Source organism: Xyrauchen texanus, chromosome 40 (genome assembly GCF_025860055.1).
Source record: "Xyrauchen texanus isolate HMW12.3.18 chromosome 40, RBS_HiC_50CHRs, whole genome shotgun sequence".
Taxonomy (NCBI): domain Eukaryota; kingdom Metazoa; phylum Chordata; class Actinopteri; order Cypriniformes; family Catostomidae; genus Xyrauchen; species Xyrauchen texanus.
In genome coordinates this window covers 10,578,967-10,597,027 of record NC_068315.1, presented here as the reverse complement: position 1 = coordinate 10,597,027, position 18,061 = coordinate 10,578,967, and the positions used below count along the sequence as shown (strand labels likewise).

General features: G+C 38.0%; 1 protein-coding gene across 1 annotated transcript in view; it reads left to right on the top strand.

Annotated features, from left to right (window-relative positions):
* LOC127633686 (ankyrin repeat and fibronectin type-III domain-containing protein 1-like) overlaps positions 1-18,061 on the top strand; it is a 116,914-nt gene that overhangs the window by 48,481 nt on the left and 50,372 nt on the right. Inside the window, exon 6 of the mRNA XM_052112943.1 lies at positions 5,005-5,042. Coding sequence (XP_051968903.1) covers positions 5,005-5,042 — 38 coding nt within the window. The remainder of the gene's footprint in view (positions 1-5,004; positions 5,043-18,061) is intronic.

The following is an 18,061-nucleotide window of genomic DNA, read 5'->3' as shown; positions in this document are numbered from 1 at the left end:
ACAATGATAATCATCTCATAAGTTTTAAAGGCTTTTATTGTCAAAAACATCCAATATATGCAAAGAGTCAATATTTACAGTGTTGACCCTTGTTGTTCATAACCTCTGCAATTCACTCTGGCATGCTGGATATCAGCTTCTTTCAATATTGAGCAAGCTCTGCACTGGTGGTGAGAGACATGATTCCATAGCTGACTCCTCAGTAGGAGACGGTCCGTCTCTGGGACGTCCTGAAGCCTTCTTCATTGCAGTTGAACCTCTCTCCTTGAAGTTCTTGATGATCTGGTAAATGGTTCTTTCAGGTGCAATATTCATTGCAGAAATTTCCTTGCATGTGAGGCCATTTTGATGCCAAGCAATGATGGCTGCATGCCTTTTTTAGAGGTAACCATTGCTAACAAAAACACAATGATTGGAAGCACGTTTTATAGCAATCAGTCTGCTCTTATAATCCAATCAGAATGATAGTGATTTCACCTACCTAGTACTCGTTCACTTTCCCAGGTGCTGCTAATATGATTAGTGAAATGATTTTGTGCCAGGACCAAAAAAAACTGTGAAATTTGGGTTTTTGTGATAAAGTCAATTGTTTTGGCCAATGAAGCTTTTTGCAATTATTTAAAATGCATCTGATCACTCTGCACAATAATCTAGAAACAATGTGAATCAACACCACAACAACTGAAGCAGAAAACTTGTATGTCACTGGTAATACTTTTGGCCACGGCTGTACAATACCAAAGACCATAAAAGAACTTCAAGTACTGAAAGCAAAATCACTAAACAGTTGCACCACTATCACGTGTGTTATTTTAGCTAAACAAATCAGCGTATCACTCTGTCCATTCTCAATCCAGTTTTATCAGGTGCTAAAAGTGTCAAAATAGCACTGTAATTAAATATGAATTACAAGTCATTGTGTTTTAAGTGTAAACATGTCTCCTGTCTGTGAAAAATTGGCTTATTATAGGTAAGCTTCACAACCTAGCACTCAGAACTGATCTATTAGACCTAAAACATAAGTACATTTCATAAGCACAAAATTTTACATCGAACATAAATACATATTATATAGCAGTGTTTTAGTGATAAACTGCAGCAATTAACTTATGTAACTCTTTGCAGTGGCTCAATTAACATATGAACTAATCGATTCACTAAAGTCAATTAGAAATCCCAGCGCTACATATAAATGAATCTTTTATTTTGATCAGTTCACTTATATTAAGTGTCTGAAGGAACCATTTCAGTTAAATGTTTTGGTATTCACAGTGCTACATTTGAGAGGGAAATGATAGTTAAGTTAGCACATTTGATTACTGCATTGTCTTGCATTACTGTCACCTCTGTATGCAGTACAATTTGACAAAACATTTTGTGACGTTTGGTCTTCCTGCACCGCTACTCATTGGAAAATGTGTCTTGTTACTGAAAAGCTATTGTGAAAATACATTTAAGTTACTGAAAAATTTAGAAATGTTAGTACATTATCTCAGATTTTGATATACAGTGGTACTGAATGATTACCAATTCATGTACAGACTGACCTCACAGTGAAGTTGGAAACAGTAGGTTGACTTTCTTGAGCTAAAATTAGCCTGTGTTTACCAAAATTCGAAGCACTGCCCCCAGTGGCCAAAGCGGTAAGTGTTGTTGGGCACATGGGCATATGTGAGCTACATTTTCCTGGTGAAATATCCACAGTGGGGTGCCAAAAGCTAGTTGTGATGCGAGTTGTTTTCAGCTGTAGGCTGTACAGGCTGTAATACTATGGAAGTCTGTTTTGTCCATAGTTTATCCCTATTTTCTCAAGATCTCAACATAACAAAAATTGTTTTCTCGAGACCACGACTTAAGTGTAAATCATTCCGGAGACACCATTCAGTGTGGCAATGTCAGAGGTGCAGGAGCGCTTCACATATCTATTTAATCAAGGCCTGACAGGAGCTGAAATAGCTTTTTGCCATGCTGGAGAAAATATACACATAAGTGTTCGTCACCGGAGAGGACGAGTAGCTAGACTTCAGCTTTATTACTGCATTATTACAACTACATCATGGGCCAGCTATGAGGCCCTGGAAAACTTCATGGTAGTGATGTGACAATCGACACAGAAGTTACGAAGCTTATGTTGAAAAACAACACATTTCACATTGATGCACTTTATCAGATCTTCAATCATTTTGGGGGGAAAAACATCTAAGTTACATATGTAACCTCCGTTCCCCGATGGAGGGAACGAGACGTTTTGTCAGAGAAGCGACACTAGGCGTTCAAGAGAGACCCCTAGTGTCGCTTCTCTGACACAACGTGGAGAGAGCGACAAAAGGGGAACATGTGACTGCTTCAGTATCTGGTTCAAAAGAAGCGCAAAAGCGTAAAAGTTTCTCGTGGGAACTTTGTCGAAATCACGAGAACAAAAAAAAATTATCACCATAAAACATAATTTGTTATGTCAAGATCACGAGAAAATTAAGAAAAAATACAAATAAACCATGGACAAAACAAAACAGATACTCAAACCTAAATCTAACCTTCTGAGGGGTAAACTTGTAATATTAGAGTTAAAAATGCAACCTCTGAATCACACTGATTGTCAGTTATTACGCAAATGTGATTTCAACACGGGATCTGAACCCGGGTCTCCCATGCTGCTGACACAACGCATTTCGTTCACAACATTGGAGCCAATGCAAAAATGTCTGAAAGGAGATGCCGCTTCTCAGTTTGACGGCATATTGTGTCCAATCCTAGGTTACCAGAACTGCTGGACACAACATACCGACTTCCTGTGTGATCATGTTGTCATGGACAATAGTATAAACAGGTTCTTCAAACAATTCCATTTTACTGCCATGCTACATGTCTAACTTTTGGCACTTTAATTGTTTTAGTAAACTGTTTCAATACTCTTTGTTTAGAATAGATTCAGGCTACCTGGACTACCTTAGTTGTTCATATGCTGCACACACTGGTGTTGGAACTTTATCATTGACAAAGGATAGGATGCATTTGCAGGTTTGTTTCAGTGGATTGCTACTGTATATTCCACTTCATCTAGTGCTATAATTGTTCTCTTTTTGTTCTAAAGTTTCCCAGTGTGAGACGTGATAGAAAGCTCCAAATAGTTTAGTGCATCAGTGAGCTGTCCAGTTATTCAGATTGAATTGTGAACCTAATTGTTTAAACCATTTTGCTAGCTGGTTTGACTGATTCAGCTAAAAAGAGCCAACTCAACAGAGTGATTCATTTTCAATTCTGACTGCAAATCAGATTTTACTTCAAACAGTCGATGGGATATACAGAACACACAACTTAATTGTTGAAATATTTTCAAGTAAAATTTAAGGTCTTAGTATGTTTGAATCGGAACCTGACAAATTTGCTATTGAATCAGCAGTACCACGGATGGCTGAATTTAAGTGTTAAAGTGTTAAATATGCTTCTTATGATACATTTAGCCTTTGGGTGAGTTTAACTGTATTAGGAGTTGGTATAGTTTGTGTCCACATTGACAGTTCTTTTTGCGCTTTTGCATGGCTTTAGATGTTAGATGAAAGAATATGCACAGCTACGAGAAAGGTAATTTTCAAAACATATCCTAGAAAGTTGCTATGACAACCGTAAGGCTGCTATTCCTAAGCATGGGTACACATGTTTCTAGTAACAGAAGTGCTTGGTGACTTTATTGATTACTTTTTAATGAGAAAATGTGATATATCTATTTGACATTGTGTTAGTAGACAGTAGTAAAGTAGTATTAATATTGTGAACTCTTCTTACAAAAGTAATGAGAGGCACACGACTATATACACAAGTGCAACAGTAGGTGAAAGTCTTGTGTGCAGCAACATAGCATTCATGACAGTGACGAGACATATACCAATTTACAACACAATTTAAATTGTGTTGTATTAATATGTTGTTTATTGTAAGTTGGTATATGTCTCGTCACTGTCATGACTGCTGTGTTGCTCAGAACTGCACACAAGATTTTCACCTACTATTGCACTTGTGTATATGGTCGTGTGACAATAAAGTGATTTGATTTGATTTGATGTTTACACATCTGTTGAACATGTTGATTTGTTTTGCTGTCTTGCTGGCGAATTCTAGAACAGTAATTGAGACACATTGTTCATGTTGGTTTTAAAAGTCTAATGGATAATACAATCCATCAGTCTTTATTGAGTTGTTTAGGTATGCCCATGGCATACATTTTAAGCAATACTATTTCTGCACTATATTGCTGTGACAGGGCGGGGGTCATGATTTTACACACCCCGCCCCTTATCAATCTAATCAAGCCTCCGAGAGGGATAAAGGCTGACTGCGGAGAATGTTTATGGGCAGCTGTCCATCCTATGTGTGTTGTGTCTTTCGGCACCAGTGTAAAGCAGTTCAATGGAAAGGAGGAGGCAAGAACCAGCTTCACAATATAAATAAAAGTTTAATGAAGAAATAAACCCAAATAGGATGGACAGCTACCCATAAACGTTCTCTCGCTGTCGCACCGCCGTCCACAGTTGGCCGTTATCCCTCTCGGAGGCTTGATTAGCCTGATAAGGGGCTGGGTGTGTTAAATCACGACCCGGCCCCACCCGCCACCTTGTCACAATGGCCAACATTTTTTGTGAAGTTCTTTAAGACCAGACACCAGTACATTATTTCTTAATGAACCTTGCTTTGTGCACAATCCTTTAGAATGCCACTGTATGCTGTAGCATTAAGATTTGTCTTCACTGGATTTAATGAAGTAACCAAATTTCTTAATTATAAGGGGGGTGTTCACATACTTTTGGCCAAATAGTGTACAAATCAAGCTCAAAAGAGTTTTCAAATATTAAATTGTGAGGATTAAAGCCTTCAAATGGCATGTTGACTGTCAAGATGAATTCCTAACTTATTCCTAACTAATGTTAAAAACACTATTATATAACATCTGTCCTTTTGTGGGGACACCAAATGTTTAAATTCCTACTTTTTCATTCATTTCATTTACAGAGTCTGGGAGCCACTGGCAGATATGAAACCCATAAAAAGTAAGTGGTTTATTTGACTTATTTCACCTTCTAAAACTTCTTTAAATTGCAGTGAACAAAGATTCGATAAAAAGATGTTTTATTGAAGAAACTCAGAAAGTTGATCATGTTTTCTGTGTATAAATGTAAAAACAGGTGATTAATGAGGTTGGCGTGAAGTCGTTTTTAAACACATAGTAGTACTTAAACCTTGGTAAGATTCAAATAAACACCCAAAAAGTAGTGTCCCTCTAATCCTACCATCTTACCTACCTCTATGATTCCTGCTTCTGCATTTCTGATATGGACAGAACGTCTTGTTGACTGTCCAGCATGGAGAATCTAACTTTATAACGTTATACTGTATGTACCGTTCTTTGTGCTTCTTATTAATCTCTCATCATTTATGGTTCTCATCACAATCTGTCATCATATCAAAATGCAGGAGAAAGTTTCTAGTCTATAGGTTATTCATTTTTTATCAATATGAATCCATGGGGGGTTGTGAAGGACCATCAGTCATCTATTATTAGAAAATTATTGGGTTTTCTGGTCACCTGCTCAGGCTTTATGAAGCTCAGCTTCCAACTATTCTGGCTTTATGATGCCTAGACAAACAATCTCAAGGGTTATTATTAACCTATGTTTGACTGAGCTGTTAGCAGCCCTTAACATTTGCCAATTATTATATATTTTTTTATTTCTATTTATTTATTTATGTACAAAAACAATGTATTTGAAAAATTAAATCTACAGTTAAATACGTTATGTTTTGGTATTTCCATCAGGAATATAACTAAGTAACAATATCAAACTCAAAACACGATTTGTCATGCACTATACAGTAGGTAACTAATGGAAGTTACCACTTATTGATACAGTGTTCTCTGAACTGATACATTAAAAGCCTTGCAGTGAAAGGGAATTATTCTAAATATAACATCCAGTCTGGCAGAATTTGCCCTGAATTGTGCTGCGCTCTGTGTTAACCGTCAGCATGTAATAGCTCTGCAGGTGTTTGTCATTTATTTGATTCAATTTTACTGTATTTGTATAGTCCTTGTGTTGAACTATATATTTTACATGATTTGATAAAAACTCTTATGAGTTTTTTAACCCCTAAGCTGTGTCTGTTTTTTTGGGTAATAGTGTGTTTTCATGCGCACACCTAAAAGCTGCAGAGGGAAACAATTTTGAATGCTTTACCCCTTAATGAGAAAGCACACTGCATGCTGTCTGAATCAGTGGAACCCATGGTATCCATTAAGAAATATGGCACTAGTAGCGTTGCCATGGAGATCTACTGAATGGAAGCTGCGTTTAAGCCTTAGGAAGACATAATCAAATCCTTTACCTTTCATTCCAAAGGTAAGCGCAGCAATAGTGTGGTGGAAGAGGTGCTCTATAGTGAAATCTTTTTTTGTAATTCTCTAATTTATTATCCCAATCTTTATTGTTCTTTGGTTATCTGGTGCTACAATTTTCCACCACATGCATAATGCAGGTGCACGTTAGCTTTTGGTTCAGTATAAATAGACTGACAAGGTTAAAATTGTGTTATCGACCATTGCATCTAATCCTGAAGTGAGAAGTCAGTCATTAATATATTTTGACAATTCTGCAGAAATTCTGGTCTTAAATAAATATTCCAAGTTCAGTACATGTTAAGCTTAATCAACAGTAATTAAAAAACATTTTTGTCTTTCCCCTCCTTTTCTTTGTCCAATGAGGCACAATGGACATGCATGGGGCCAATCTGTAAACGTTAAAATACTCAGTATTTCAAAAGTATAGCCACAAGATATAAACAATATGCATGTCAACATGATTTTAGCGTGATAAAATTGCTTACTAATCTTTTCTGTGTAATTTTAAAGTCAATTTAACAACTTCGTTGCCATGACGATGTACTATCAGAAAACCCTAAAATGACAGGGTTCCCACTCATCCTGGAAAACCTGGAATTTTGCAATGCAGTTTTCCACTCATGAAAATGGAAAATTAGAAAAATACCTAAATGTCCTGGAAAATATTGATTTGCCCTGGAAAATTTTAATATAACCATTTGACTGTGTTGCTAGCAAGGTTTCCATTACAAGGAAAATGATTGTGCAGTCAAATGCACAAATTTGTATCGTTTTTTCACTGCTGGCGGCTGCAAACTGTGAAACAACATCAGCGGTTAATTGCAATTACACCCTCATGATTGATTACAGCAGCAGCCAATCGTGAGTTTGGCAATCGTGGTGCAACCGAGGCAGAACTCTTGATTGGTTACAGCTAAAACCAGTCGTTTGCCTTGCTTCAGTGTAAGCAGTATTCGTGAAACTTCTCATTCATAAACTGAATGATCAGGTACTTGTACCGACCGACTGACTGAATGAGAGGGGCACGTTGTTCGATTACTTCAGCATCGGCATGTGAGTCTACCTTGTTCTTCAACAAGGTAGACTCACGGAGAGAAATGGGCAGAAGAGCTATTAATGTGTAAAAGTGACTGATCAGGGGCGTTGCTAGACATAAAGCACTACTGGGGCACAGGCCCCCCATTACTCATTATTCAATTTTTCTTTCTTGAAAGCCTGCTGTGTGCAACACTATTCAAACTTCCCTTGCTTAACCCACTGTTCCCACACTGCAACAAGTACTGGGAAATTTAAACATGTAGAGGTATTAATCTTAATGAAAATATTTATTTAAGTATCTTCAACATACTGTACATGAACATTCTCAACATGTTTTACGGCATAAAAGGTAAAGATCAGAGGTGTCTCCAGGCTCCCAAGAGTGACCCCTAGTGTCACTACATCGACACAATGTCTCGTTCCCTCCATCAGGGAACGGAGGTTACGAAAGTAACCTGGACATTTATCAAGCCTTACCTCCCTCAAACTCATCTCTTCTTTCTGCTTTCCTGTGCCTGCTTCGTCCCAAAACATTTCTGATGTCCATCTACAGGAGCCAATAATGATTGTGTCAAAATAAGATCATTGGTATTATTTAGAAACTTACTTTAGTTTCATCATGTTTTCATAGCCTACCTCAATTCTGACTGGCGTGTCGACACTGGGGTAGGTTTGCACCAGCTGTGCGTAAGTTCTCACGTAAGTTAGGATGTAAAGTTCACACTAAGGGCTTACTAGTTAGTTTGTAACTAAGTCAGTGCTTAATTTGGTTCCACCACCTGTTCTTAAGGCAAGACTTAACTAGTAGGTCATAAACTCTCCATAATGTAGTATCTTAATATGACGTTTACCAGTATTGATCAAATAAACAGCCTTCAAATTTGAACACCGTATACACAAAGCCACAAATTTCAGTTTTATCTCGCTACTGTTGATGTTCAAACCTTGTCTGCTCATGTAAATGTCAGCTGTAATAGATTATATCCCCATTAAAATACGATACGTAATAAAAGTAGATTTAAATGTAAACAAGTGTAAATGCCAACATCATCATATATGTCGAAATTAGTGATGGGTCGTTCACGAACAAGTCGGTTCTAAGAGCCGGCTCTTGTAGATGAACAATGGGAGCCGGCTCGCATATCAGAAGAGCCCAATCTACTTATCCATCCATCCATCCATCCATCCATCCATCGTCAACCGCTTATCCTGTGTACAGGGTCGCGGGGGGCTGGAGCCTATCCCAGCTAACATTGGGCGAAAGGCGGGGGACACCCTGGACAGGTCGCCAGTCCATCGCAGGGCCACACATAGACAGACATACACTCACACTCACCTCCACATCCACATCCACACCTAGGGCAATTTTTTTGGAGACACCAATTAACCTAGCCTGCATGTCTTTTGGATGGTGGGAGGAAGCCGGAGTACCCGGAGAGAACCCACGCAGACACAGGGAGAACATGCAAACTCCACACAGAAAGGCCGGGGCCCAATCTACTTATAAAAATATAAAAATAATTAAGATATGAATAATTAAAAGATTTAAATGAATAGAATTAACGAATTCAAAGAACGAAAAAAGAAATAAAATAATATAGGCCTAAATGCTCAACTGTCTGCTCAGACTAACAGCCTCACCTGTTGTTCCTGTCAATCATACATGCAGTGTCAACCAATGAACCAAAGATGCTTGGGAGGGCGGAGCCAACTTATTATGTTGTTCAGATTGTATTCGTTTTGAATTGTTACATTTATATGCACTTTGTTTATATACATTAAAAAAGTTATATTTTAAATGCACATTCTTTTTTACATTTATTTCATCTTGTGGGATTCTGCAGTTTTGCAAATTGTTATATATTTTTGTATGATATGGTGCAATATTCTATTATCCTTTTCAGATTGTATTTGTTTTGAATGGTTAGATTTATATGCACTTTGTTTATATACATTTCAAAAGTTATACTTTAAATGCAAACGCAAACCAATGCATTTTTAAATACATTGTGTTTAAGCTAGATTATGATTTCATTTAATAATTTAATTAGAATTGTTTTAACACCAATCATAGTCAAACTTTCGCAAACTGTTTGACTTGGAACAAATACAAAACATTGTTTTTAAGAGCCTTTTGTGAGCCAAAAGAGCCAGCTCACTGAAAAGATTTGGAATGCCCATCACTACTCGAAATGATTGATGACTTTCATGCAAAATATGAGCACATTGATGTCATTAAATGAGTCTGCTTTTTTATTCCAACCATTACTCCTAGCTTGAGATGTGAATATTTTATTTATACGCAGGGTTACGTTCTACCTAAGTTTAATGGTGCAGTGCTCAAATATTTAGTGGTGCATAAGTTGTGACTTAGTGCCCACACAACAAGTTTTAACGTACTTATAGCTGGTGCAACTGGCCCCTGGACTTGTGTGTGTGGCTGTGCGCACTGCAGTGTCTTTGGTTATAGCAAGTGTCAGAGGTGGGGGACTCAAGTTACATGACTTGACTGACATAGTCTGCCTTAAGTCGCAAATTTAAGGACTTGTGACCTGCTTGACTAAATGAAGAAAATGACTTGACTTGAGAACCAGCGACTTGAGACTTGAATGGACTTGAACTGAATGACTCGAAAATGACTTGAATGTTTTTTTTTTTATTATTATTTACAACCTTTTAAAAGTTTTGTCCAGTGTTTGTTGCTTTGGCTCAGCAGCCTTTTTGCAGTTGCATGCTTAGTTTTAAAATGTCGTATCAAATTGGTCGTATTGAACGCAGCTCTATTGCTACCGCCTCGCAAAACAATCGTATTGCAGATATTGCAAGTGGATGTTGGACAGTTTTCGCTTTCTAGTTTAAAATATTTCCACACTGCTGACAGTTTAGCCACGGGTTGCTAATGCTAAGTTACTTGTCAGTTTACGTTCTGCCACAAATTGTGCTCAGCTGACGTAAATGATTGGAGTAACTTGATCGGGCTGACTTCCAATCCCCGATCAGTTCAAAAATGCCCATATCGGCTCCGATCCGATACTTGCGATCAAGATCGGAACATCCCTAATATATATATATATATATATATATATATATATATATATATATATATATATAGTATAACACATTACTGTTCTACAATTCATGCAAACATATGAATGTAAATATATGTATATAAGTTCATCTTTTCAGAGCAAAAATAAATATATATTCAAAAGTTAACCTCTTTATTTTAGTACTGTGGCTTGACTCGACTTGACTTAAAACTCATCAGGACTCGACATGATTTGCTGGAGGTGAGTCACTGACTTGACTTGCTTGATTTTTCTGCACTGCATTGAGACTTGAATCGAGACTTGATGGTTAAGACTTGAGACTTGCTTGTGACTTGAACATGTGTGACTTTCTCCCACCTCTGGCAAGCGCACAGGCGATGTGGATTTCTGCGTGCGCGTATCAGATTTGTGTTTTCGTTTTTTGTGCTTTTACAAGCGTTGATTGGGTGGGTTACTGCGTTGCATTTAGATAGATCCATTTATTTTTTCTGGGACATTCTAAATGAATGCACTGACAAATAAAGTACATTTTTAAAACTCAAACTTGAGATTTTACTGGGGCACAGCATATTTATTCTGGGGCATTTTTTTCTAGCGATGCCCCTGTGACTGAAGTTTCTGCACGTTGAGAGAATGTCACATGGCTTGTGTCAGTACTGCCGAATACATTGAAGTCTATGAAGTGACGCGTCAGCACAACCTCGGCTCCAACTTCACATCAAAGGGTTTTTCACACACGTTTTGCCTCACAAATGATGTATTTGAAAGTACAAAGCTACAATAAATATTTTAAAATGGTTGAAATCTATGAAGAGATGTCTCATAATTTCCCTCTTCATCGTTCCGACGTACCATTCCCTTTGAAATCAGTGCATTCGCAGCATTCTATGACGCAGCATACACTGTAGTTAGTGTGGAGGCACCCTAATGTGGAGGACAAAGTGCCCCTTGATGCTGGTGTTTAGCAGAGCTTTGACGCCTCGACTCAAATCATGTGAAATGCACTTTACAATGATGAAGGGACATCATTGAAACTCAAAATTATTAATATTATGCTATTATTTTTGACTAATTCAGACAAAAGTCATGTTCAGTAGTTTAAATACTGTAGGAAAATGATACAGTACATCTGCTTTGTTTTTATAATGCTTAGACATTTACTGAAGTCAGTTGATTTGACATGCCAATTTGAAAAATGTAGAAGGTAAGGACGTTCTTGATACTCATTATTATTATTAGACTATTATTGTTGTCTTTTTGGATGAAAAGTCATGCTCGGCAATTCACAAACTTAGTGGAAATTATAGATCTGCTTAAATGCTTAAACACTATAGATTCTCTTGGCAAATTTCGGTCATGAACATTTAAAATGATTTAATGACTCGCTCATAGCACATTAGACCTTCATTGTTGCCACCTAGTGACATCTCCAGAAGGGGTCACTAAACTAATCAACTACACTATGTAACGCAATATTTGTTCCTGGGTAGTAAGTGTTATTTCCTAATTGCTTATGCATCAAAAGTATAGAAAATTACTATTATTCCCCACAAACATTGCTTTTGTGACCAGGACAGGGATATTTTGAAATCATCCCTTAATAGAGCTGCGTATTGCCAATTTACTTCACAATAAGATACACACGTGATACAGGCTACTGTATATTATGATTCAATATGTCGCAATCCAGCAAACGTGGGACAAGCGTCCCCGTGCCAGAGTGTGCCTCAGTCGGGTGCCTTGTCAATCTCTTCCCCTTCACGCAAATCATGGATATGGCATCATTGAATTTTTATTATCGATGTCGACACCTGATCATGATCATCATGTGTATGCTTGTGTGTGTGAGATGACAGAGACAGAAAGCACTCCGAAGTGCACAGCACATACAGACTATGTATTTTTTTTTATTAAATTACTGCTTTACAGGGATTAATAATCACACCATGGAGCATACTGCTTATCTGGAGATGAGAAACTTCTGTGAAAAACACACAGAAACTTCAAAATAAAATGTCCTGGTAAATTGTGGCTTGACTGCAAAAACACTGATTTAAACAATTTACAGTTAAAATAATACATGAGTTTTAACAGAACAATTAATTTAAGTGCTTTTATCAAATTAAAAGCAAAACAGGCCATCATGGCCACTCTTGGAGACCAGCTGAGCACTAGCTTGGCCAAGCTGAGAGACTTGCTAGACCAGCTGAAACCAGCTTGACCATGCTAGGAGATCATCTAAAACCAGCTAAAACATCAAACCAATTTAGGCTGGTTTAAATGTTTTTAGCAGAGAAAAATCTTCATCTTCATCTTTTTCTCTGGCCTGGTTCTCATTGATAGATGCACAAAACATTACTTTTGATGTCTCAATTGTATGACAAAATGTATTACTTAAAAAAAGGATAACATGTATCTGAATGATATAAAATTGTTCAGGATCAGAGTTTCAGTATAAAGTCAAAATGTGCCTAACATGAAAATGTGCGTTTTAACACTCGGTTAACATTCTAGTTAAGGAGGGTTACGTAAAGATCTCTATAATGTTTATATAAGATTTATTTGGCTCTTGACTTTTACACACCGAAAGCTTGAATCATAAAGTCCTTAATCGAGTGCAGTTCAGTTTTACAAAATCAGTTTAAAAACAGTGTTACAGATTTTCCCACATACACTAAACTGAAATGTTTGCCTCAACGTTGTGTTGCTTGTCATTTAGTGTGCACCCTCAATCTAAAGTGAACTGGAAGTACACAAGTAGGACAGTCCAACTGAAGCAATCTGAACTATTTAGTTTTTATATTCTTATGCTAGCGCTTTAAAGCAATGATACTCAGCTGCTGAGTCTCAAACTAGAAATGGGTTGCAGGTCTTTTCTGATAGGGTCGCAGACAAGAACCGCTGAAGAACCTTTATTTTATAGAGTGTAGGGCAGGAATGTATTGTCAGTTATTCTTCAGTTCAGATTAATCGTCTGTGGCATGGGGATGTGGTCATGTGTCGGTCTGCGGGAGAGAGAGAGCGTTAAGGCTTGTCACCTGGTTTGTAATTAACCCTAACACCTGTGTCTTGTTATAGTGATGCGGAGCGAGACATAAAAGAAACGCAGAGTGCCCAGAGAGATAGAGAGTGACCTGAAGGCTCACAAGCACGCTCCGAGAGAGTTTTTATTTGAAGTGCTGTGATTTATTTAAAGACGTTTTCTTTAGTTGTTGATGGTTACCGTCGAGAGTGTTAAAAAGAAAACGAGAATAAAAAGTCTGACTTTGAACCTGCTCCGCTGTCTCCTGACTCCTCCATTGCCGAACGACTGTCCTTGAATGTAACTTTTTTGTTGGCTGCCTAGATTCATAACCATTATATTGGCTGTATGAGAAAAATGCAGTTTTTGAAATTTAGGTGGCTACCATCATTAAATATCTTCAAAAACACTATTTCACTTGTAATATTATGATTCCAGCTGATGATTCACTCAAAATTCTTGGAGGGATTTTGGATCAGTCTAGTATCCACTTCCCACAGTTTTTCTGTTTATTGCAGTAGCTGTTTTAAGACTAATCGCTGTTCTACATATGTTATGCTTTTTGCCTGAGGTTAGGTAACATGGATTTGACTGCCAGAAAACTGTCATTTTTAGTTTTTGAATAAAATGCTAATAGAATCTAAGCCTACTAGCCTCTGCCCCCGATGAGATGTGTGTTTTAGAGCTGTTTTCGTGGCCTTCGATTTGCCTGCCATGCAGATGGACCACTTAGCCTTAAGCTGCGGAGAGGAGCCGAACACAAAAGCCTGCTGAGAGAAGAAAGCTGTGCTTTCACGCTGTCGTGACTTGGTGTACTGTCTACTGACAACATGATCACATGGGAAGTTGCCATGCTGTTTCCGAAAGTTCTGATACCCTAGGATCGGCAACAGTATGCCGACACCCTGGCATGCCCTATCTAACATCGGACATATTTGGAGCAGCTCAACAACAATTACTTTCCCTCGTGGCACAACTAGTAGCTCATTGCGTCAGTTGCATGGGAGACCACAGTTCTCCATTCAAATGAGGAAGTAATCACGTTTGTATAAACAATCAGTAGCTTGATAATGAGGTTGTATTTCTATCCCTAACATTGCATTTTGTCTCTACTAATGGCTAGGGTTATATTTAGGTTTTGGTTGGGGGGTATATTAAATAAAATAAGCATTTCTCTTCACTATTTTACACCTTGCCCAGCTGAATTAATTTCTTTACAACTGGCTTCTTGCGAACTCTCCTGGATATAAATGGATGTCACACTTGTTGAGCTCCAGTCCCCATTCAATGTAAGTGAAAAGTACATGATTCATTATTCATTATTCTCCTATTATGTTCCATGGAATAATGAAAGTCATATGAGATTAGAATAACATGAGGGTGAGTAAGGCTGCATTAACTCTAATACGTTTTCGATTGAATAAGCATAGCATTTTCTGTTCATTCATGTCATTCATACTGGAACAGCGTTTTCCTCCACCGAAAATGGAGGCTTTCAAAAATACCCTCAATACCACGTAGTTAGGAAAACAATGATAAGGAAACGATTTTGGCTAAACTATTCCTTTAACTTCCTTTTCGACTGTAGAGATATTTGTTCCCCCTTTCTTTAAAGACTCAACTTTAAAACTTTAAAAGACTTTAATAGGGTTATTTATCTTGTTTTGTAAATTTGTTTCTTTGTCTCTTGGCTGCCAAACCTGAATAGCTGAGTTGCCCAATGTTGCAGAAAGGGATTCCTGTAGGCCCTGCGATTTCACACTATTAAACAGTGCAGAAGCTCTACAAATAAAAACAAATATACCAGTAAACTTAATCTTTCTTGATTGGCAGGGTCAAGAAATACCAATTAATTCATTTATTTACTTCTTATCAGACTTTGCCATGCCTGAGTTTATTTATTTATTTTTTGTTCCTAATACCCTTTCAAGGATTTCCACTGATAGGAAACAATGACATGGACATCTTGCTGTACCATTAGTGTCAGCTTTCATTAAGCTTGTGTCCCCTGAATGCTCGCATGCAAGACGATGAGAGCTTTGCTATTAAGCTGCAGCTATGGAAACAGCTTTGTTCTGCCCCATGGAAAATGTTCTTCTAAATTTCTGCCATTAAACAGTATTTGAGCATGTTTGATGTAGTTCCTTCTTAAATATGCTGACCTCTTGTCCCTGGTGCTGTGTAGTTAAAGTGTAATTTCAGTATGAATATACATTTTCGGTGTATAAACACTTTGAAAACACTTTAATTCCCTTAAAACGTGTTTTGAGGGTTAGTTATGATTTTGGTGTTTTTTGTACATTTTGTTAAAATAATTTCTTCCTTGTCTAAATTGTGAGTAGAATCAATTGTAACATTGTAGCTGTTTAGTAGGCACTTGATCACTGTTTTGTTTTATATATAAGCATAAGCAGAGATAGAGAAACTATTTTTGAAGGACAGGTTGAGGAACCCAGTATATATCAGTGCCCATGTCTGCAAGACACAAGTTGTGTGTTAGATGAGAAACAAGCAAAGCTGTCTTTCATTTTGGAATATATTTAGTGTCTTTATTAAAGAGCACATCCCTAAAATGTTTTAGATTAATACCATTGTCACTTTTCAGAGAGATTAGTGATATATAATTATTATTCATAGGTTTGTTATGCATATTGCTTACACCTACATTTATGTTTTGTTTTTCAAATACACTAACATGCAATATGAACATAATTTCATCAAATCTTTAATATATAAACAACTTTAGAGACTAACACATTTTCAAAAATTATCTAATGACTGGTCGGAAAAAAAAATCGTTTTGCTCTCATTTATCCATAAATGATGTAAAAACGTTGTCTGATAAACAACTGTTTAAATGGAAAATGTATTTATAAAAGGATGAATAGTGAATTTAAAATGGGATTCATCAAGGAAATGTCATATTTAATCTTTGTATTGCTGAATTTAATCATAATTCAAGCTAAAAAAGTATGACATTTAAGTGTAACAGCGTTGATGTTATGGTTTAACATTAACATACATTTCAGTCATTTACATTGTGTGTATGTGTGTGCTGTAAACTGTTGCAGTGTTGGTTCATACCAGTCTTTTTTATTATTTATTTATTTAATTTTTTAATTTGGAATGCCCAGTTCCCACTACATAGTAGGTCCTCATGGTGGCATGTTTACTCAGCTTAATCTGGGTGGAAGAGGACAAGTCTCAGTTGCCTCCGCTTCTGAGACAGTCAGTCCGCTCATTTAATGACGTGGCTCGTTTTGCATGACACCACGGAGACTCTGCATGTGGAGGCTCATGCTATACTCCGCGATCCATGCACAACTTAACACGCGCCACATTGAGAGCGAGAACCCCTAATCCTGACCACGAGGAGGTTACCCCATGTGTCTCTACCCTCCTTAGCAACTTGGTCAATTTTGTTGCTTTGGAGATTTGGTTGGGGTCTTAGTCAGTGTCAATACGCGCTGAGCTACCCAGGCCCCCGGTTCATACCAGTCTTGAGAAATCACACTGAACAGAACTAAACCGTTAGTATGTCAAATCAGGTTAATGCATTAACTGCATTAAATCCACAAATGTAATACTGTAACGAATGCAGGAAGAAGTCATGAGAGTAGGATCTAAGTGCATCTTTAATTATATAAGAAAATGGGTACAGATTCAAAACATGAAAACACAGGAACAAAACAAAATGTCTTGGTTACTGTCATAACCTCCGTACCCTGACGGAGGGAACGAGATGTTGTGTCGAGGTTGTGAGACTAGGGGTCACTCTTGAGAGCCCTGAACACATCTATTCTATTGAGAAAAGAGCAATGAGAACTGGCGAGTGGAATTTTCATGCCACTTCCCCCGACATATGGGTATAAAAGGAGAATGACTGCCCACTATCATTCAGGTTTTGTACTGAGGAGCCGAGACAAGGTCCGGCCATTTCAGCGGCAAGTACAGCGTTGCGGCAAGAGGGACACAACGTCTCGCTCCCTCCATCAGGTAACCAAGTAACAAAGTCGTTCCCCTTCTGTCACTCACTCGACATTGTGTCGATGTAGTGACACTAGGGGTCCTATAGAAAAACGCAAGAACAGCTTAACCGTGTTACGTGAACTGCTGATGCAGGTGTAAGCAAGTTGCTGCGTGCGTAATAGCAGGTGTATCAGTCTGCACGTAACCTCCCCCAACACCCCAAAAAGATGTAATGTAGTTACCCACATCCCTGAGGGTGGAAGTGATGTAACTAGAATGGGAGCAGGCCGTGCCAACAGCGGGACCACATCCTGCCCAAAGGGGAGTTCAACATGTGGCAATACGACATGTGGGCTCACATGGAAGAGGCACGGTGGTAGGTCCTGCCTACAGTGAAACCGTACAGCAGAAAATACATCACAGGGGGTTACCTGAGTAATCAGCACCTGTGGAGCACCTATCCTATCCCAGTACAGGGCATATTAGTACCCGTAGTGGGTCTAGCTACGAACTCCTCAGGGCTAGGGAGGAAGGACATCCAGGGTCAACAACTTCATGAACTCAACTGGGGGTAAAAGAGCACGCTTTCACCTC